The 22,556-nt window shown below is 39.1% G+C and overlaps 1 protein-coding gene across 1 annotated transcript; it reads right to left on the bottom strand.

Moving 5' to 3' along the window:
- Window positions 1-403: 403 nt before the first annotated feature.
- Window positions 404-22,436, bottom strand: ghrhrl (growth hormone releasing hormone receptor, like). Its single transcript, XM_030787354.1, has 14 exons — window positions 22,258-22,436; window positions 16,729-16,753; window positions 16,327-16,432; window positions 15,369-15,476; window positions 14,750-14,841; window positions 13,304-13,401; window positions 11,036-11,168; window positions 9,923-10,076; window positions 8,063-8,123; window positions 7,207-7,276; window positions 6,867-6,958; window positions 3,737-3,866; window positions 2,056-2,097; window positions 404-505 (listed from the first exon to the last, which is right to left on the bottom strand). The coding sequence occupies exons 1-14, from the start codon at window positions 22,434-22,436 to the stop codon at window positions 404-406; spliced, it is 1,392 nt and encodes a 463-aa protein (XP_030643214.1).
- Between the last annotated feature and the right edge of the window lie 120 nt (window positions 22,437-22,556).

The following is a 22,556-nucleotide window of genomic DNA, read 5'->3' as shown; positions in this document are numbered from 1 at the left end:
CATTAATCCACACATAAATACTCCAACCAAATCAATCAATGAATACTGAATACAGACATGACTGCATGACATGATTACCATGGGCTTAAGAACAGCAACTCTGACTTCCTACCTCCTTAGACAACAGAAAAAGAGTTGTCATGGCTCTTACACATGTTCAAAAGTAATTCTTAAAATTCAGAGTTGTTCAGCTGAACTACAAGAGTCATTCAAAGGCAAAGAGAGAGTAAAGAAGCTGAAGATCCCAGGTATGCAGATGCAGTGAGGAGTTATTCAATCTTAAAGGCTAGTGTGAAGTGCTACAGTTGACAAGTTAGATCCTGTGAAGGGAAGAGTGGACCTTGCTCTCTTACTACTGGTCCCAAATATCAAAGAGGAGGCAGAGGTGGAGAATTGGGAGAGGCTAAAACGGCGTGTCCATTTGACTGCCTTTGGCTCCGGCCGGTACCACCACGTAACTGCTCTCCTGCCACCTCATCCACTTCATCTGCAGCTCGTTTTGGACCTAACTCCAGAGCAAACTGTAGTCAAAACCAACACAACTCATGCTGACACACCCAGAGACACCACCCAGAACGCAGTCATCTCACATGGTCACATATTACCATTTACATCTGGGCGCGAAAAAGAGACTGAAGTTGAAATTATTATTTTATTATGGCTAAGCTTGTTTTGTTTTTTGTTTTTGGTTTTTTTTTTTTTTCTCAAAAATTAAATGACAGAAAAAGATGACGCATTGTGTGTGAAAACGGTACATGCATTTGCAGTTATTTGGCATTATTCCAGCAAATGTGTTTTAAACACCTTCCTGTCAAAGTGAGGTGTTGTTTTCACGTGTCAGAAGTTTGATGCAGAACTAATTCTCCTAATTAATTCATTGCATCTCTCAGCTGTGACCCCTGAGCTAATCCATTGCTGCTGGTCTTTTAGGATTTGAGTAGAAACAGTCCTCAGCACAGATAACAGATCCTGTTCTTCAAAACATAACACTGGGTATGAGAACATTAGTACACAAATGATCATTTGTTAAAAGGTCAGATGACAACCAGAGACCAACACGTGGGCAATGAAAAGCAGCACTGTAACAAATCTGACAGATTAAAAGTTTTTCCTTGCTGTAATCTGACAGATTGCAGCAAGGAAAGATGGCTAATATTGCAATTTTTGTCTAAGATTAAAGTTGGATCATTTTACTGAAAAAAGGTCCTATAATGTAACCTTCTTTTGTTTTTTACATGAATAAAGCTGAAGTAGTTTCATTGATATAACTTTTCCAGAGCATATAGTTAGGTCGGGATATTTGTGAATGTGCTAAAAGCATGAGAAAAGGCCAAATAATCACCTCATTTACGAAAGTGTTTGACAATATGTTTTTGTCTCTCGCCAATCAATAACATAAATTATTCCAGTTTACAGCTCCCTTAAAATAAACCTTTTTGATTCAGTGTCTTGTTCACTGACAAATGAGCAGCGCCCTGGACCAGGGCAATGAATCTACAGTTCTCTTGTTTACTCTTGTCTCTCTGTAAATGGGACCTGAATTACTAATATGAACAGTATTATTTCAAAATGAACGCGGTGAAGTAACGTGCTGTGGTACTGGTCCAGTGATCTGGGGGAAAACTGAATAACTGAATATTGACAGGCTTGTTATCTAAGCACAGTGAAACAGAAAAGCTTTAAAGTCATAGTTCCCTTTCAGAAGTGTCACCATACTATCAAACCTCTGGAACCAACATTGTGCTGCTATGCTAAAACCACCACTATTAATTAGATTAGTCATTAGTCATTTTTCCGGGAGATCTTCGACCAGTCAAGTTGAAAAACAGGAACCATGCTTAAAGTGGTCAGATATTTAAACCTGAAACAGCAACTATGTCAGAGACCTTTGAGGTGAATCATTTAAAAAAGTAAATTCTTTTTGTGTCCCCATGCATGCATATTTCTGTGATAGAAAACTAAATAATGATCAAGCTAATGTAGTTATTGTTTTAAGGGTAGTTTATTGAGTTAGCTGGCTCATATCTTAGTTTGTGTTAAGTTAAAAACACTCACCTCCTGGTTGAGAAAACAGTAGAGAACTGCCACAATTAGGCCCTATAAACAAAGCCAGTCAGAGAAACATGTTACAGATGAGACTAAAAACAAGAACTTAAAACCATCTGATTAGCTGTCACTGTGTTTATCAAGTCTGTTTGTTTGCTCATTTCATCTGATGACAGCAACCAGACTGACAGAACTGTGCGGCTGTGGTACATTACAGTATTCAAATAGGTTTACCCGTAATCAGAGCCTTCACAATAATAACAGGAAGTACTTACTTTAGCTTCAAATCCACTGAAGTGCATTTTAAAATGTTTCTCTATGGGAGCGTACTTGAGCACACAGCTAAAGAAATGTGATGTTAACTATGACGTACAAAGCAAGAAAAATCTTGAGCTACTGATTTTACTGAACTAACCTTGTTGATTGCTGAACTGTTAACCTCTTAAACTGTTGGAATATAATTTGAACTGTGCCCTGTGGAGCTACAGACGTTGGGGATATTTCTTCGTCTCATGTCATTCTCTGTTCAATAGACCGCTTGAGTATGTGCTTTAGCCAGATCAAATCAAACAGCTCATTTATGCAAAGACATGGCAGTATTTGGGTGTCCTATGGCTGGACTAATCCACATGGATTAGACTCCAGCCAAATGAAAATTAAAGTGAGGAACTAAATATATATGTACTCATCATTAGTCATAATAGTGTCGAAGGGAGATTAGGAGGTATAAAACAGAACTGAACTGGGAACATGGGCCAGATTCTGCATTTAACCTATTCTGACACCCATTAGACCATTGATTTCACTCAGAAAATAAAGACATGTTATGCTGGAGGCAGTTGAGAGCTTATTTTGAGTGGTTGGTGAAAATCCAATAAAAAAGAAAAAATCCCCACAAGATTGTGCTTAGAAACATCTCAATAACAAATTTTGTATTGTATGCCTGATGAGATAAGACATACACACAGATCTACTGTAATAAGATATGTCATTTTACTGAATTTCATTTTGAAACAATGTGAGGGTTCAAAATTGGAAACCAACCCAGAGGGGGAGTAAAAACATTAGATGTGTTTGAATGGGTTAGGCTACATTTGAAGTAATCTTGGCAACTGAAAAGATAATGAAGGATTATAAGGGATAATAAAGGTGGGCGACATTTGTTTTAGGATTTCATTTTATTTCGTTTTCATATTTTCATGTTTTTGCATTTCATTTTCAGATTTATTGTTAAAACACTAGTCTATAGATTTTTCTCTTGGCTTGGAGCAAAGCTCTATGGCCACATATCACAGAACAGTATTCCCATCAGTGAATAAAAAGCTTATGTGTTTGCTCCAAGACAGAGCACAAATGACTAATCTTTGCTTTTTCAGGTTTTTCATCTACAAATAATGTTTTTATACTATGGTTGGTGCACTGTGTACTTGTAGAATACCCAGGGCTATGTACAGCCTTGACTGCTTTAACATCACACTTCTCCCTAAAGCTTAACTGGATTGTTCTTTTTTTTTGATAGTGCAGTGAGGTTTAGCAGCCTACGAACATCCAGGACAATATCCTAAGTGTTTTTTCAGTAACTATTAAGTATGGATGATTAATGTAGGCTATGAGTGTTTAATTAGTGAGTAAATGACATTGTTAACAGTGGTGATTAGAGAAGTGGGTCAGTCATGTAATAGTGGATTACCTGAAAAGAACCTAAACACAGCTCCAGACACAGACGCAAACTGACACTGAAATAATCCGGCAAGAAGTTAAACACAATGTAGTGAGTGCCAAAGAGAGGGATAAGAAGAAGAGTGGACTTGGTCAGACGCCTGAGGGGGAAAGAGAAAGAGGAGAGGAAGGATGAGCATGGAGAGAAACAGAAAGAAAGAGAGAGAGAGAGAGAGAGAGAGAGAGAGAGAGGTGAGGATACTTCTCAGCACCAGTTCCGGACACACACAGACATACTCTACTCTGATTTATTACATTCCTATATCAGAACTTGTGTAAGTGTTCTGTAAAGGTTTGTGGTAAATTGTAACAATCTTGGCATGTCAATTCAACTAATAATTAGCCAGTCTGTGTTAATTACAGTCTAATTACAAACATGATATATAATGTTATTTTTGCAATATTTCAGATAATGTCCAAATATAGATATGTATCACATCTGAAGAAGACCATCCCTGTGTTCTGTAGCCAGACTGTAAACTATATACACACAACAGATTTTTGCTATACTGTGAAGGATAGGATTAACTTTTTATGGAGGATTATTTGGAAATTTAGACTGAAACTCTAGACATGAAAAGAGACTTTAAATTCACAGAAAATGTATGGGTTCCAACTGCTTCTATAATAGCAGACCCAGAGAGGAGAGGTGGACATCCCCAAAGGGTGGGTTAGGACCACTCCAATTCCCATTGGGGTCTTAACCACCAGGTCAAGACTTATTTTGTAACAGTGATTCACTTCCTGGGTAAATATTAGTATGTTCATCTGACAGGATTCTCACACTCCCAACAATGCTTCAATCTGTAACCTTTACACAGGACCCCATTCAAATCTGCATATTCATGAGGATGCTTGGGAGATCCTATTCATTTTTAGCATGGTTGAAAACAAAAGGTGCCTGACACACACACACACACAAACACACACATACACACCTCTCTAAACAACTAGATAAGCCCTCTTCAGCACATTCACTTTAAAGCCCTACAGGGTCTGTTAATGAGGGAACATGCAGGCACGATCAAGCGGGATGACACGGCATCTTAATGAAGGTCCTGGAATGGCCTCTCTCTGTTATAACCTCAAGAGCTGAACACACTTCTGCATTAAAAGGGCCTGCAGGTTTACCATGTGCAGTACTCAATTACATTGCACTCCCATTTTGCCCTCAGAACAGCCTGAGTTTGTAAAGGCATCACCTACAAATGTTGTAAAGTTGCCACAAGGAATCTAGCCTTTGTCAACTGCATTGCTCCCCAGTGTTGCTGCAAATAGGTCATAGTGGATCTCTACCTTTAACAGGTCATTCCATTTAATACTACAGATGCTGGATTGGACTGACATCTGGATTTGATTGGGGAGACTACTACAGTTGAATGTATACATGGTTATGCTCACAGAACCATTCCTGGACAATGCTCGTCTGGAGCCAACATCCTATCATCAGACCTGGATGCGTGGGAGGGATTTAAAACTACATTGAAAAGACAGGTCTCCTGATTTTACAGGCATCAGTGATAGTGAATAGTGAAGTGATGTTCCCTGCAAATGAGCTAAGTGTTCATGACACTGAAGCACGGGGCAAATAGGGTAGTCCAGACTCATGCGGAGTAACCATAAGGGCCAAAAGAAATATCCACTGATCAAATGAAAAATTATTAAGTGCTATTTCATGTTTTATTTGTCAGCGTAAGCCCTAATAAAGTCACTGTGGATCTTAGTGAGTAATCATAGGAGCACTGGCATTCTGATATTTTCATCAGAGGCATTGTGAGTGAAGGCAAAGATTTAATAAGGCTAAATGGAAGATGCTTGGACAATACATCTACTTCCAAGCTGGGGTTTTTTGGCATTAGATAATTAATTGAGATGGCTCAGATGTAATGCTATGATAAAGGGGGAAGGACAAAGCTACTGCTGAAAAAAATAAACAAACATACATAAAGATTTTCTCAAGTAGCTACAGAAATTGCTTCGTCCAAAGCCGAATCAATCATGGAGTGTCCTAAATTCAATGAACTGTTCAGTGATGGATTTGACTCTCGGGCTGAAACAATTGGACTTTTTTCTATTTGTAAAGAACTGCTTGACCAGCAGCAGAGGGGGAAACTGGATTGTACTTTTTCAAAGGTCATTTTACACCGTGAAAAGGAAAATGAAATAACTACACTGCCTGGCCAAAAGAAAAGTCGGCGTTTGGATTTGGAGCCTCTGGATGGAGTGTTATGATCTGGGGGTGCTTCAGCTGGTCAGGTCTAGGCTCAGCAACATTACCTGGCAACACAATGAAGTCAGCTGAGTACCTGAATGTACTGAATGAGCAGGTTATCCCATCAGTGGATTTTTTCTTCCCTGATGGCACAGGCATATTAATGCCAGTTAAGCGATAATGCCAAGATTCATTGGGCTCAAATTGTGAAAAAGCGGTTCAGGGAGCATGAAGAATAATTTTCACATAATAATTGGCCTCCACAGAGTCCTGACCTTAACCCCATTGAAAGTCTTTGGGATGTTCTGGAGAAGACTTTACGGGGTGGTTCGACTCTCCCGTCGTCAATGCAAGATCTTGACCAAAAATTAATGCAACTCTGGACGGAACGAAATGCTGTGACACTGCATAAGTCTGTCGAAACAATGCAATGGCGAATGCACGCCGTAATCAAATCTAAAGGTGGTCCAACAAAATATTAGTGTGCAACTTTTTTTGGGGGGGGGGGGGGGCAGGCAGTGTACATGATCTCTATGGATACATATACCCAAGATCCTCATGGACAAAAAATAGTGCATATCTTTTTCTGTCCCTCTTTATTCTTTTCTATAAACCAGTTAGATGCATGTAATGTTTAAAGCAAATGAGCAATATGGGGAAGCCACAAGTTCCACAAATGCGTAAGGCAACTGATTTCCTCTCAACATCTTAAAGAAAATCACCTCTAGCTTTGTGTATGTCTGTATAAATAATTCATATTACCACAGTCTCACAACATTTAACCACTTCCTCGTACTACTCCACCAGATTACTGATATGCTGGCTTGTTCTGACCAGCCAGAGACCTCTTTCAACTCTTGTCAAGCGGAGTTCAGATCTTGCCCCTGACCTGTACTGTGAAGAGTTGTTGAACTGTATTAGACGCGGATTCAGTTTCTGGACCAGGATCCTGATGATGTTCATAAAGAGCAGGAAGTTCACCTGTTCATTTGGATGAATCATAAAATTGACCTCAATCAGAGAATAGCCTTGATTATTCATGTGCAGTTCAAAGGGACATGAACAGTAAAACTGTATGAAATTAACCAGAGTTAAACTGACAATTATGTAAGCTTTTTTCCCCCACTGAGCATGACAATACAGGGAAATGTTAGAATAAAAATACTACAGTTCAAAAAATGTGTTTTTTCCCCCTGTGTGTTTCTGTCTGTGTGTGGGAGTACTCTTACTGCAATAGATGCCACAATTGGGCCCTTAATAATCCACCAATAAGGAGAATCCTCATTTATGTCCCAGCATCTGAAATACATGGATTGAAATCAGAATGAGGAGACAGGGCTTCACTGAAGGCAGTAATGAGTCTTGATGGAGATTCTGTAAGCAAATGCAAAATCTGTAAAAGACCTATGTCACAAAAGACACACAGGAAACTATATGCATTTCATAATGATTAAACTACTGTGCTTATTCTTGCCTTGTGGAGAGAGGGAGTAAAGATAACTGGAGTTAATCTACACCAGCACTTGATTGACAGAATATGACACTCAGACTCACCGTTGAAGGAGAACCCAACACCAATTTGCTGACTTACAAAATTGTTCTTGTTATATAAATTGGACGTGCACTATGCTGACTTCTTGAGCGTATGCAATAAATGAGTGGTTTTAATATTTTAGAGAACATTTATTCCTCATTCCAACACTGGCTGATTCATGACCCTCTTCGCCCTTATCACGTCCTTACTCAGTCCAGCTGCTTTTAAGCAAACGACCTTGTCTTTTCAGTTAAACGTGTAGACAATGTAATTAATTCAATGCAATTCAAATTAAAACAAATGTAACCTAATGAAAAGTGTGATATTATACTATTATGTTAACACAAATTCCAATGAAAGCACACCGAAGGATGCCTAACTCAACCATGCCCAAGCTTGAGACAGAACAGCACTATAACCCTCTTCAACTCTCTGTATCAGGATTAATTTTATGAATCTGAAGCTGGTTTTGAGTTCCCACTTCAGTCCACAGAGTTCATTCATTTTAATAGTTAATCAAAAAGTTCATCAAGAAAAAATGAAATACTCACTCTGTGTCTTCAAAATATATTCTAGTGACAATCCACAGAGTAATACAGAGCAGAGGGACACCTGCAAAAAGAGAGGAAACATGGTCAACTAGACATTGTTGAAACAAATAGATTAGAGACCATGTGAAAGGCAGGCAATGTGATTGGACAAGCAAAAACAAATGCAAACAGGGGCACCTTGAAAATTCAAATACAACGTGGTTTTTTTAGGCCTGACACTAATCATGTGACAATATTCGATCTTTACTGTACCGTAACAATGACGTCAGTTTTAGACTGCTGTGTTTTTACATTTAATTATCATTATCTATAATCAGAAAACACAGAATATTCCTAGGCATTCTTATTTTGATAAGTCACGTGACACAACAGACTTTGTGTCATTTTATAACTCTGTACCTGTAATTATTTTGGAATTTTATCCTGGAAATATAATAAATACTCGATAGAACTAAGCCAATATTTTCTGATTAAATGGGGAAGGTGTCAGATAATAAAATGAAATTTAATTTAAAACAACTCAAAAAATGCCAGCGGGAACTGTGCAGATGTTAAATTAAATGTGCTTCCTAATTAAAAACTCCACTCTACAAAAAAAAAAATTACTGCAGCAAATTTGCCTGAGAATGAGGTTGAAATGTTTCCCAATTGAAAGTGATACCTTCCTGTTTTGTCTTTGTTAAATCAAAATATTTGAACAAAGATAGAATTTAACATAATAAATGATGTGGTGCCACAACACAGCATTTCATCTTGACTTCTATCATTTCCCACAAAATGAATGACCATGCAGGGAATATTCAAAATCTTTGAATGTTTATATAAAGAGAGCATTAAGTTAGTTGTGTCAATTATTATTTTCTTTTAAGAGCATCAGAAACAGCATCACAGGTGAGTTCATCACCAGCTCTATATGTGATCAGACACTTGGCAGACACTTACAGGACCCGTTTAACTCAAGGAGAGCTGGATATTGAACCCCAAGGAAGAGTAAAAATGTAATGAAAAATGTTGATTTTACTCCTCTGAATGTGGATCAAAGAAAAACTGAAAAGTGATTCAGCCATTTTAACAAATAGAACCGTTATTTTTTTCTACAGAGCTCTTTTTTTTTTTTTTTTAATCTGTCATGTCCCGTGTAATGTGCTGGGCTGTATTCTCTGTACATGCAGAGGCTTTGCATTGTTTTATCTTTTTATATGGATTTTCCATCTGCCAGCAGAGAGACAAATCAGAACTGCACAGCTCTGCCTTGAGTGCAACTCAGTCTCTTTAATTTCCTGCTGATCAGTGACCCTTATCATTATTAATGTTCCATAATAACAATGTTTGTACCAGCCAAAAATTCCACTTAAAGCACAACCGAGCATAGTGGGGGAACATGTAATAAATGATCAGTTAACCTTCATGTCTAAAACTGTAAGTTATTTTCTAGTTAAAGCCTTTTCCTCAAGGCTGAGTTTGAGTTAGGGGGCTTCTGAAGCTGTTGGCTGAAAGGAGCACTTGGTGAACACATGCTTCATGAAAACCAGAGCAAATATTCTCCTCATGAAGACCAGTTTAAAGAACAGTGTTGCAACTCTCTGGTTCTTATGCAGTGTGACTTTTCTATAACTTTACAGACATGTTCAAATGGTGCAGCTGTGAGGTATGCCAAACTCAAAGTAGACCGGCTTGAATTTGTTTTTTTGAACAAACAAATACCTCAGGATCTAGTTAGCTGCCAATTATAGTTTCCAGAGTTGTGTCTGTGAGTAAGAGAGCACTCTTGTCCAGGCTTAAACTCATCAATACAGAGAGCATATTTCTGCTGAGAGGAATGCTTTTGTAGCTTGAGTGTGGTTGATAGCCACTGCTTACCCCAACCCAGCAGGGCAAAGCCCCGCAGGCATCGACGGCTGTGAGGAAACGCTGAGAGCAGCAGAGAGTTGAGATACAGAGCTTCCACCAGCAGCCAAAAGAAATTAGTCATCACGCAGTAATGACAGAACACCACTGAGGCCTTGCAGGTTGCCTAGATAGGCAGAGAGGGAGGGAGAGAGAAAGACAGAGACAGAGAGAAAGAGGGAGAGAGATAGAGAGAGAGAGAAATAGGGGAGGAAGTGTGTGCGGGAGTGAGAAGTGTCAAGGAGGATAGAAACATTGAGAAATAAAAGGCAAGGAAAAGATTAAAGGAAGAAGTAATCAAGTAAAAGGGAGAGAGAGAGAGAGAGAGAGAGAGAGAGAAAGAGAGAGAAATGTCAGTGAGAAAAATACAGAATGGGAGATAAAGAAGGAGTAAAAAGATTAAAGGAAGGAAATAATTAGAACAGTGCAGGGATGGAGTATGGCAGGAAGTCTGTGAGACAGGCATGAATAAAGCAATAAGCTTGGGGACAGGGAAAACAAGAGAAGAGAATGAGAGAGTATCATTTCAAATACATAATTGCTCAGGCTGACTTTTCTTTAAAGGGCAATTCCAGTTTGCATTTGGTAAAGGAATTAGAGTCAATACTGACAAGGAACAGTGACCCTGAAATAAAAGTGTACAGGCAGGGGAGGACTCATTGCATGGGAAAGATTTGTGACCGACAAGAAACCCACGAGTGACAAACTCACAGTTGACAGCATTTAGTCCCCCTATGGTCATTTTCATACAGTTCGGAGCAGATGAACTCTAAACTACGTGCAGTGAACAATGGATACACACTCAACGGTCTGCAGTGAGTAAAGGGCTTACAATTGACAATGTGCAGTGAATGAATATTTGCACTTATTCATTTGTAAAACACTTTTACCTAAATACATAATGAAAACATACAACATGTGCATAGCTTGAAAAGTGTGCCAGAACGGCGGAGCAAACTAGGAACCTTTAGATCTTGAGTCTAACACTCTCCCAGCTGAGCTGAGACAATGGCTGAGAAGTGAAGGACTTATAGTCAACAGTATGCAGTGAGTGAAGGACTTACGACTGATAACTGTGAAACTTACAGTGGACAGTGTGCAGTGGTCAATGTCCTCACTGGCAAAAAGCGTAGCGTCTTTTATAAAAACAGCCACTGCTTTAAGAATGAAGGAGAGGAACAACTGGATGTGGATGTAATTTCGGGAGCAGCGGAGTCTCCTGTAAAATCCAAGGATATGGTAAATGCACACTGTCGGATACAAATCCAATACCAAGTCAAACCTTCGGAATGAAACGTCTAGCAGGCACTGATGGAAAACAGCTTCACAAGTCAGGCTCTTGCTGTGCAACACCAAACAAAACATAACACATTTTTCACTGCATTCACATTCATATCCCCTTCACACTCTGTATGTGAAGTAAGAGTAAAAATATGAATGAATCAGAGAGAGAAACAGAGAGGGATACAGAAAGAAAAAAAAGAAAGGGAGAGAGAAAGAGAGATAGAGAGAGAAAGAGCAGTGAAAGAAAAAAAGAAAAAAGAAAGAAATACAGAAAGAAAGAAAGAAAGAAAGAAAGAAAGAAAGAAAGAAAGAAAGAAAGAAAGAAAAGTAAAAGGTCCAGAGAGTGGGAGAAACATAGAGATGAGTGCTTGACAGCTGCTTTGTCCTACTCCTCCACCTGCCAATTAGCTGGAGCGATCCATTCCAGTCTCTCGTACTCTGTGTAACACTTCACTTCAGCTCTCCAGGTCACTTCCATCTGACTACTGGAGGACGGAGCAGGTGTCTTAGACAGCCTGTTAAGAGGCAGTGCCATTTAGTCTGCCCTTCATGCGGCTCAAACTCAACCTCCTCTCTCTCTAAGTCAATAGAGATGTAAAGGTGACTGTATGTCTTAATGAAAAGTCCATCTGGGAGATGAGAACCAGTCATTGAATTCCTGAAAATTGATTTGTCCTTTTCAAAGCGTGTCTGTTTCATTAGATTATACTGGTCAAGATGGTTTAGAGGGGCATGAGGTTAGGAGAGGCTAAATTGAACCCAAATTGAAATATGTTTAGAAGAGAAAAGCAGTACGTCGTTAACTATGTCTGACAAGGGTTGGAGTGTTTACTGACTCTAAAAACAAACAGGGCAGCATAGTTGAAGGGTGACTTTCAGGAAGAGTAGTTTACCGTACACAGAATATTCTATTTAAAAAAAAAAAAACACCTTGATTGTAACGTCCTCCTCTCCTCCTTCCTCCGGTTCCACCGTTCAGCGTAACGGTTCTACTGATTGCCGGTCTGATCACCTCATCATTTAATTATTGTTTACACCTGTTGTTTTCTGTTCTGGTTCTCTTAGGTTGTCCTGCCTTCTGTCAATTTACTCTTGTCTTTAGTTTGTATAAGTACAACTATTTTTTCATTGTTTCTTTGCGAAATCTTACATCTCTGAATTCTTGTTGAACGCCTAGAAGTTCTGATATTACCTTTAAGCCTGAGTACTGGCTTCTGTCAGTCTTTTTCAGTATCTTATGCCTTGTCTATTCTTCCTTTTTGTTTGTTCCACCTTTTTCTTTGTTTCAAATAAACAACCTGGTGTTTCACATGCATCCAGCTTCTGGTCTGGTTTGTGACATTGATGACAATTAACTGCCAGAGTGACTCAAACTCTTGAACAAACAACCATTCTTGGTCCAAAGAAAGATGGAATAATTCAAAATGGTTCAAGGTTAAAAGTTTAAAAGGGAAAGGTTAAAAGGGAAAATGACAATATGCGAGTAAGCAGAAATAAGTGAGGTGTAAAGTACTTCCTATTGTCGTTTAGGTATAAAGTGAAAATGTACAAATTTGTGCAAATTTCAAGGTGCAAAACTGTAAACTACAAAATGAAAATGTGTGCAAAAGTCATAATTAGTCCTGTGTAAGCTGAGTAAATTTAAGCTTGTGTGTTCCTTTTATAAAAACCAGTCTGATGTTGCCAGATTTTGTGTTGGTGCAAATTTTCTGGTGACTGCAAAAACAGGAGGCCACTACATTCTGACACCCTCCTTTACACTGATCCTCTACTGCTGATTCATTAACACTATTCTCTGTCAATCTATAAACATGCATGCAGCTTTCCTTAAAAGGTGCTCCTATCCCCTTTATGACAACATAATCTAAGAAACATAAGATTTCACAACACTAGGTCTTACACTGTTTTCTCAAATTGCATATGATTGGATAAAAACACAAAGGCAGATGACGCATGAAGCTCTCTCTAGGTTGTTTCTTGGCCAGTAAAAATTTTATAGCTCAGAACAGTTGCTGGTGACAGATGTTCATTCAATGGTAAAACATTCAGTGCAATGAAGAGCCACTTTACCTGAAGAGCAATAGAATCACCACGGCGACGGAGAGGGAGATCAATGAGGCCCCATAACCAATAGTGTAGATCAATTTCACGGTAGCAAAATAGGACTCCTAAAGCACAGACAAATAATCATCACATTTCTGACACTTTACAGGATACGCCGTGCATTTGAGGACAAATGTGGCACAGAATCCCTCTTTACGAATCAAAATAAACAGCAGGATTTTAAACACAGGTCTCTAGCCATCTATTTTATATACAATAATTTAAATAAGCTACTACCACAGTATCTCTATCTTCATATTCATCATCACTGACCCATATGTTCAAAACCACCCTGACATGAAACCGACAGCATCAAATCTAGGCTAATGTGTCAGCGTTTCCAGTGCTAGACCAAGCTATTCACCTGCTGGGGAGCTAGAGCACTTTCTGCTAGACCTCCGCTCCAGCACATCTAGTTCAGTTAATCAAGATCCCAATGTGCCCATGAATACTAAAATCAGGTGCGGTAGATTAGAATTGGTGGAGCAACCTTTGAGGAACACGACTCTACAGGAGGAGGGAGGATGGCTAGGCTAGCCTTTAATGGGAATGGAATTCAGATCCTGCTATGTGACTGCTCACGCTGCGACTGTACTCAGAACAGAATTTCAGCTCTGTGAGTCAGACCATGAAACTGCCGTCTCCACCTAATCTCATCTCGTTCTCAGCAAATGAACGTTCTGACGTGTTTGAAATGAGAATGTCAAACGCTATTGATTAGAACAGATAACGTGACGGACTGGGGATATTTGAAGGGAGGACAAAAGAGAGACATTAATCTCTTGCATGTCAACCTCTCTCTATGATTTAAGTGTTTTAAGTGCAAGCATGTCAAGGCAGATGTAAATTCTGTCTGATACGTGGTCTTGCTATGAAAGGGCTTTCAGTCTTGCATCACTGAATGTTAAATCCGCCAGAGAAATGTGACATGGTTTTGTCTTTCTTTGAGAATACTTTGGGGTAAACTGGAGTCCACTACGGGCATGAAAGGAATAGAATAGAACATAATATACCAGTATTACGTAATGCACTACCCACTCCAAAACTGAATATATGAAACCAGATCAGAAAGAAATAATATTTTACAGAGGGAAATATAGAAGGAAATGGGAAATTATACATGGCTCTTCAAACTGAACATGAATACTTAAAATGTACCACCAAGATATGACTGAGCGAGAGAGAGAGAGAGAGAGAGAGAGAGAGAGAGAGTCAGACCAGACAGCCAGACATTATACCTCAAGCAGTTTTCTCAAAAAAGAGGAGAGAGAGATAATTTATATCATACTGAGAATAAAATTGTAGGGATTGTTGCTATTAGATAAAATACAAAAAACATTAAAGCATGGAATGTATGTCTTTCTTTATTCTCAGAGGAGACAAAAGGGGAAAAAACCACTAAACTGCACTGACCTCTGGAAGGTCATCATCAACACTGCAGGCGATGTCGTAAGGTGGAAAGGGTCTGGACCAACCTCTGCTTGTGCAGTTACGACTGATCGTACCTACAAACACAGCACAGATAAAACCATATCTGAGATTTTCAGTGTGCAAGAATGACTCTGTTTAGAATTTGATAACTTCATGACTTTTTCCAAACTTTTTCTAAAAATTGCCTTTGGGTTACTGACACTGAATCGGTTGAACAGGAAGTTTCTTCACAATCGTGACAGCCTCATAAACCTGAACCCTGGCCTTTCATTTTCCCCTAACAGTTTTTTTTATTCTTGAAGTGACTTTTCTTCAAAGAGGACTGAGTCATCCCTGTATGAAGAAAAGCTGAATAGCATTAATTATCTGGTAGCTGTCTCGGAAAAGTAGTCATCTTCTGAATGGCTGGATTTCACTGCCCTTTGAGATTCTTCTTCTTTTTGATACTTTTACAGACAATTAGGAATGAATCTTGTAATTGTTCAGAATTTATATCTGGTTGATTTGTTTATTGTAAGGAAAATAATACACCAGGGTTTTAAATAATGAGATATTGATTGTTTGATTGAGGACGGTGGTTTTCGATTCAAATTAGAAGCACCTGTGTTGTTTCCAAAGAGGGAGAAGAAGTCTGGGCAGCTGGAATGAACCATTTCACCAACTGCAGCTTTTGGCCAACATACAACTGAGTCCCACACAGGGGGGCACCCTGTAGAGTAGGATGGAGAGAGAGAGAGAGAGAGAGAGAGAGAGAAGTCTCTATTCCAACATCTGCTTAATGGGTATGTGAACCAAGAATGATGTGATCAGTTCCAAATTTATCCTGTTTAGCTGGTCTGATTTCCCTTTACATATGTGCATATAGGAAAGTGAGTAGAATATATGTGATAATTGTATTAACTAATGACAGAGTGGTTCAAATATTCAACTCACGATGCTTTTATGCTAACTTTGCTGAAGTTAATTTAGCAAATTATGCATCTCTCTTACACCACTGTATTAATATTTTGGGTACTTTAGAATATGTCAGTGCAGACATTTCTGTTTGAACATAACATAAGGATATTATTATTATTATACTATTGAAGTATTATATAGATCAGCTACTACAATTACACAGTGTGTTTGCTCTATCCATTGGATAAACATTGGCTGATTTTCATGTTAATTTCCTTTATAAGGCAAAAACACATACACAAAGCTCACAGACTATGAAAGGCATTCTTTTCTGTGTTTTTGCCAGTTGAAGATAAAACTCATTGAAGAAATACCCGAAACTTCTCCCTGTCCAACCAACTGTAGTTTAAACCTGTCATTCATCTTATCACCTTACAACTGGTGCCACCTCAGGCCTCTCTTCTCTGACACAAACAACACCATCAGGCTCATGAACTTTTCAGTGTGTGAGTTAAGACTAAACGAGAGAAGCTCATCAAATAATGAATAAATCAAAGTTTATCTTATGTTACCCAGAGATAGCAGTTTGCACTGAGGGGGCTTAATTGTTGTATGTTTGTTTGTTTGGTTGGTTTTTTTTGTTTGTTTGTCTGTTTGTTTACCTGAGATGTTGACATTTCCATGCTCGGCTACCTTTCTGAGACAGCGTCGTTCGTCTCGCTCCAGCTGAAAAATGTACTCGCACTCAGGATGCAGACTTGACAGCACCTGGGGAGGTAGAGAGAGAGAGAGAGAGAGATGTTCCAAATGAATAAACAAATGTGATTGAAATTCATAAAACAAATTTACGCTCAAAGGATTAAATAATCGCATGAATGGACAGATGAATTTCAAATAAAGCAACCAAATAAAGACACTATTGTCATCTCATCAGAGACCCATATTTGACATTCATTGTGAAGCTGTTCATGAGATGAATAACCTGATGAATAAATTGTTCGTTGGCTTGGCACATGTTCCGACAGATCTGCTGAATTTACGCCCCGTCCAAATATCCAAAATACCCTTTTCAACTGATTTTTGACAAAACTAAAGAGGAAATAGAGGATGAGGAAATGGGGTAAAGGGTGACAAGCAGTTAGTACATTGTTATAAAGATGGTGAAAAGGTCTCCTTTGGAAAGCCAGTCAGTTTGCCAGTAACCAGTTTATAGTGTACAGCATATCGTTTGTGCCAAGGGACTGCTCTTACAGATGCTGAGTCACCTAGTTGTGATGCACTGTGCAGAGTGTGCAGACATGCAGTATGGGATACAGTTACTGTATGACTGACTGACTGACTGCTTGAACAGCCATGTGACCTACATCACTTTGAATGTGACATTATTGTTTTCCATACAGGACACTGTCCAGATTTCACCTAGAATGGTCTGACAAAAAAAACAAAACAAAACAAAAAAAAAACAGCCATCTAGTGGAAGGCTTAAATGAGAAAACTTGATAATTGGGGAGGTGGATGGAGACTGGTGAGACTTGTCCAAATTAACAGGCTGTTCACCAATGGGCAACTAAAGCCACAGAATATCAGTGGTGTGCAGAATAGCATCTAATGTGCAACTACAGCAGCAGATGTCCACATGTCCTTTTCAGCCAAAGACAAGTAGTAACAGCCTCATTTAGCAGATGATCTGCACTGGACAACTGGGGAGTGGAAAAAGAAATCCTGGTCCAATGAATCCTACTTCCAGTGGTGTCATGCTGAAGGGAGTCTCTGAGTTTGGTTATGGATCCGTCCTGGGCGACGTTAAAGGTACATGCTGTTCAATCTACAGCTCAGTGTACAGCACTTGTGTGATGCCATTGAGTCCACATGGACATGGATCAACATGGAGCAAGCCTGTTGTGTTTGAGATGTGTCACATACACAGCACAGAGGAAGATACAGGTGATGGCAAACCAGTGATTGTGCTAGTGTAGGTTATGAGTGGACATCGCTTGTCTTGCTCTTCCATATGCCTACTCTAGCAAAGAAGTGGAGGCCCCAGTCTTTTAAAAGCCAAGGTCAGCACTTAACCATCAAAGAAAGATCCAGAACAGAACATTGCTTGGAAGGTTTAAGATCTGTGCTCTCCACGCTACCTATTCAAACCCTTCTCTATAACATGAAGAGAGATGGAAAGCTCTTATCAATGATTATATCCTGATTTAAAAGACAGAGAGAGAGCTCAGATAAAAAAAAAAAAAATTCTCCAGGGTCCAAAACCCTGCCATAGATCTGCAGACCAATAGATCTGTAGACCAATAGATCTGCAGACCAAAAAGAGTAAAAAATAAAACAAGCAAAACAACCAAACAAACAAAAAAAAAGGTCTGTTGACCAAAAAGTTGGAAGAGCATTTCTCACATTCTCAAAAAATTACAGAATTCATGAAAGGATCATTTTCCACTTTTTCCCTTCTGAACCCTCATTGTAGATGACTGCTTCCTCAGACTTTGCACAGGAGTGCAGTAATTGAGAGAGCAATGAGATACAGTTCCATGGAGCCGTGTTCACAAAGCAAGAGAGTGCTCCCAGAGGACTTAACTGTCCAAGGCTTCATATCCAAAGAGAAAGTATAAATTCAAGATACAACACAATTCTTGCTGTGTGCTTGAAATCTGTTGTGTTTAACTTGTACATGGTCTGTTAGAGAGAGAGGGTCTGAGATACCCATGACGGAAGCACTACATATGAACATGAAAGAGGTTTCATATTTCACTTCCATTTCAGCACACCAGAAAATGTATCATAAACCTCTTCACTTCCTTTCCACTCCGTCTTTTTCTCTCTCCTGAACTGTTAGTTGTGTGAAAAAAAAAAAGTTCTTTAAAAAAAAAAAAAAAAAAAAGTCATGTTAGGGGATAAAGTTGGACAGCTAATTAAACTAAAACAATTGAATGTTTCCACGGAGACAAATATACTGAGAAAATTGTTGTGGCATATGCATATGCAAGTAACCGACTCTCCAAATCAAATAGCAAGACCAGTTGAGAGAGTCTCTCTCTTGAGAAGTCTCTTGATCTAGTTGTTCACTTAATGTTTTCACTTTGGTTTTAATTTTCTCTGTCTGACAATCACACCAGATGTTCCGCTCTTCCCACTCAGCCAGAGAAAAAAAGGATTTTTGTCTCTCTAAAAACGAGGTCACATTTGTCTCTGATAACGTTAAACACCCTGCCCTGTCTAAGCTGTACTGAAGAAGAAACCAGCCATGATAAGATAAGGATAGACAGCTTTTGCTAATTATTTGGAATTTTCTTTTCAAAGGGTGGATTATTGAAATCACAAGATGGACAGAGATTTGGATTTGGATGAAAGGTCAGCACAAATTGTCTCCCCAAAACGCTAAGCTCAACATTTATAAATTTTACAGCTGACTATAAAAAGGACAATGAAACAAGGACTAGGTATTTAATTGTCTTTTTTCCCTCCCAACGTTTTCTTATTTTATCCAAACGGACTGATGACCCATATTTGGAAGTCCGACCCTAGATGGAAGACCTCTATAGAAAGATGAATACATGGCTCCTCCAGTTCAAGTCTCTACAAGTTATATAGTATTGTCAGGTGACATAACACCCACAGCAGGGTAAGTCAGTCTCTTGCTTTTATCTACAAATCTACTCCCTGACCAACAGGGTGCCACACAGTGATGAAATGGAAAGGGAGAAACCACATTACTACAAAGTATGCACAGGTGCACTCCCCAGGCAGAACAAATATTAAAAGCATGGCATTGCAGGGAGTGAAATTCACCCCTATGACAAGATGTCACTCTCTGCTGTAAGGAACGTGCCTTAGCTTGGTGCATCTTTTGTGAGGTTATTATTGAATGCTTTTCGAAGAGTCTTAATGACCAAACATGGGGGGGGGGGGTACTTTCATTCTTGCTGCTTACAAGTTACAGTTTCTTTCTTTCTTTCTTTCTTTCTTTCTTTCTAGGAGGGTTTTTTTCTGTGGATTACAGGTATTATCAGTATATCTTATTTGCTGAAGCGGCCAATTCCACAGTGAGAAGTATTGTCTCTTGGGCCCTGCCTAGTCTTTTTTTTTTTTGTCTGTCATTTGAACATCACTTTGTGCCTTTACCAGATTCTGATTAATGTTACAGTCTCTGGTGTGGTGCGCTCTGTGGTGTTTGGCATGGCCTTTCACCGACCTGGCCTGTGCCCTTAGCGCTGCCGGAGAAGAGAGAGAGGTAGATATCCCATGGTCGGGAAATTACAGAGAGACATGCACAGGCACAGAGTGTCTCTCTGGTAGAGCACTACTCTGAAATGTCATCTCTAAGCTGGCCATCTGGCAGGCAGTAAGTCACAGAACCGTGGGTATAGCTCAGGGAGTAATCCTCATTTATGTTTAGGGGGGTTTTTTTAGCTTTCAGGGGCAAGCTCTGAACAGTGCTTTAAAACAAAAAACTATATTAAAAAATATCTATACACTGAGTGGTCAGAAATCAAACACATATATCACGGGGACAAAGGACAAAAAAAAGAGCAAAAACAAACTGGAAAGGGCATGCGATGCTGAATACGCTCGGCTCAGATAAGTACCCTCAAAAATAAATGAATGTTATCATAAATAAGTAAACAAGATATATTCCCTGAGCATCCATCACCAGGCACCACAGGCTAGCTTAAATTGGTATTGACCAACGAAGTGACCTTTTGTGTGAAAGAGCCCCCCGTTCTCGCCAATCTGAACAAGGTTAAATTTTCCAGATAGTCTCACAAAATATGACTGGGGTCATCCAGGGTGGTGAACACCATCCTCATGTATTTCACATACAAGCTATGAAAACCTTCAATAAATAAATCACATTAAAGGCAATAAATGAAAACTCTGTAAAAAGAGAAAACGCCTTAGCACAGGATTTTGATATTCTTAATTAAGATGCCTCTGGTATTTCTTTTTCTTTTCTTTTCTTTTTTCTTTTTTTTTTTTTTTTGCAGGAATTGCTGACATATTATCCTACCACTTGTAATGAATCCACATGAATCCAAACCACTCGGTTTTTATAAGAACTGACAGTTCTAACCACCTCAAATCACATCCGCAAATATTGAAAACCATGACGATCGGATGCTAGAAACCTCAACTTTTTGAATAGATTAATCACCCAATTTTTCGCTGCGTGCCTTAACTCACACATTTCTTCAAATCCAGCATTGATCCAGGTTACACTATTCCAGGCAACCTAACTGTGCTTCAACACATTACCAGTAGATATAATTATCTTGGAGATGTGAAGCAATATTATTATATTATTACATTATTTTTTTTTTAGCATTACCTTCAATACAATTGAAAAGAGTGGGGAGGCTCAAACAACCTGCTATAAATAACTCATAAATGCAGCCGGGCTCTTCAAAAACATGTGGGCTGATTTCAGCCTCTCTGCTGCTTGGAAAATCATAGAATTTTAGAAACATGGACCAAATATTTAAATCCATTCATGTATTCATGAAACTCACAAACAAGTGAATTCACATGCCTTTTCAGCCTTTTCGTTCTGGCGGCGTTCGAATTTCATGTTACTGACAGAGAGCTCTGAGCTTTTCCTCCAAATGTAACATGCGGCTGCACTCTTCTCCAGAAATGGCAAGCAAATATGTAAGCAAAAGCAGCTTGGCTTTGTGGTTCTCTGTGTACTATGCAAATACAAAGAGGCATTATTATATGCCAAAAATATTTACATATAACTGCGACCATGTTCTGTTTGATGCTGCTGATTTGTACACTTGACTGGCTTTGATAATGTTTTCAGTTTTGTACCCTGGATAGTAATTGGCTTGATCTCTCAGTATTAAATGGGAAAAATAGAAGAGTCATCAGCCAGTGCTTTTGTGACTAATGCGTTTGAACCTCTCTAACAAAATAATGCGGGATTCCGTTAATGCATTTGCGTTGTAATTATGCCATCACAGACTCCGTCGAGTCAAAAGAGACTTTGTTAAAGGAGCTCTCTCTTCTTTTTGCTCCATTAAAACCTTCACAGTCTGACCGGGGGGGGGGGGGGGGGGGGGGTGTAAGCTGACTTGATGGTCAGATGACATTCTAATCCAAAACAGCCAAGCAGTGTTTATGGACTCTCCAATTCAACAAGTTAGCAAGTTGCAAGTAGCAAAACTCAGCAGTAAACATCCCTACTTCAGCTCTTTTAATGTAGATAATTATAGGGTTAAAACAAGAAGATAATTAGATATTACAAGTAACGGTGTTTTCTGTTCTTGATTTTTTTTTTCTTTCATTTTACACGGGGAAAGGCCCTTGCCCAGAAAATGGCATGATATTACATCTTACGTAAAAGATGTTCCAAAAGGGGTTAATGTCACACCAAGAAGGATGTGAACTGCATTTCATTACATTTTGCTAATTCCATATCTTCTATTATGTTCCGTAAGTCCTAAGGTGACACCGAATGAATTCGAATAAGGTGTGGAAATGTCAGGCTGTAGAAATATTACTTTTAGATGGTTTAGATGTCTCTCATAGTTTCTCTCTCCCCTCTACTCTCTGTCTTGCCCGCGTTGTACTCTAGGCCTATTACTAACCTGTTCTCCTCTGACTGTGTGAGTGGTTGTTGTCTGTGACTCGCTGCATAGACGTGGCTCTCATCTTTGACTTTGTCCCCTTGCCCTGTGTTCCCTGGCTCTGCTTGCCCTGCATGGCCCTGCATGGCCCTGCTCCTCCTGCGCCATCCACAGCCAATAGCTTCACTGCGTTTATGCATCTATGAACTATACTCTTTATTTGCTTTATTAAGACCTAACACCCCAGTAATGCTCTCCTTTTCCCCCCTTATCCTCTGCATGTGTGTGTCTCTTATGCTTATGTATGAATGTCTTGTGAG

The sequence above is a fragment of the Chanos chanos genome, chromosome 10 (genome assembly GCF_902362185.1).
Source record: "Chanos chanos chromosome 10, fChaCha1.1, whole genome shotgun sequence".
Lineage (NCBI taxonomy): Eukaryota > Metazoa > Chordata > Actinopteri > Gonorynchiformes > Chanidae > Chanos > Chanos chanos.
Note: the sequence above shows the minus strand (reverse complement) of the source record. Positions and strands in the feature narration are given on the sequence as shown.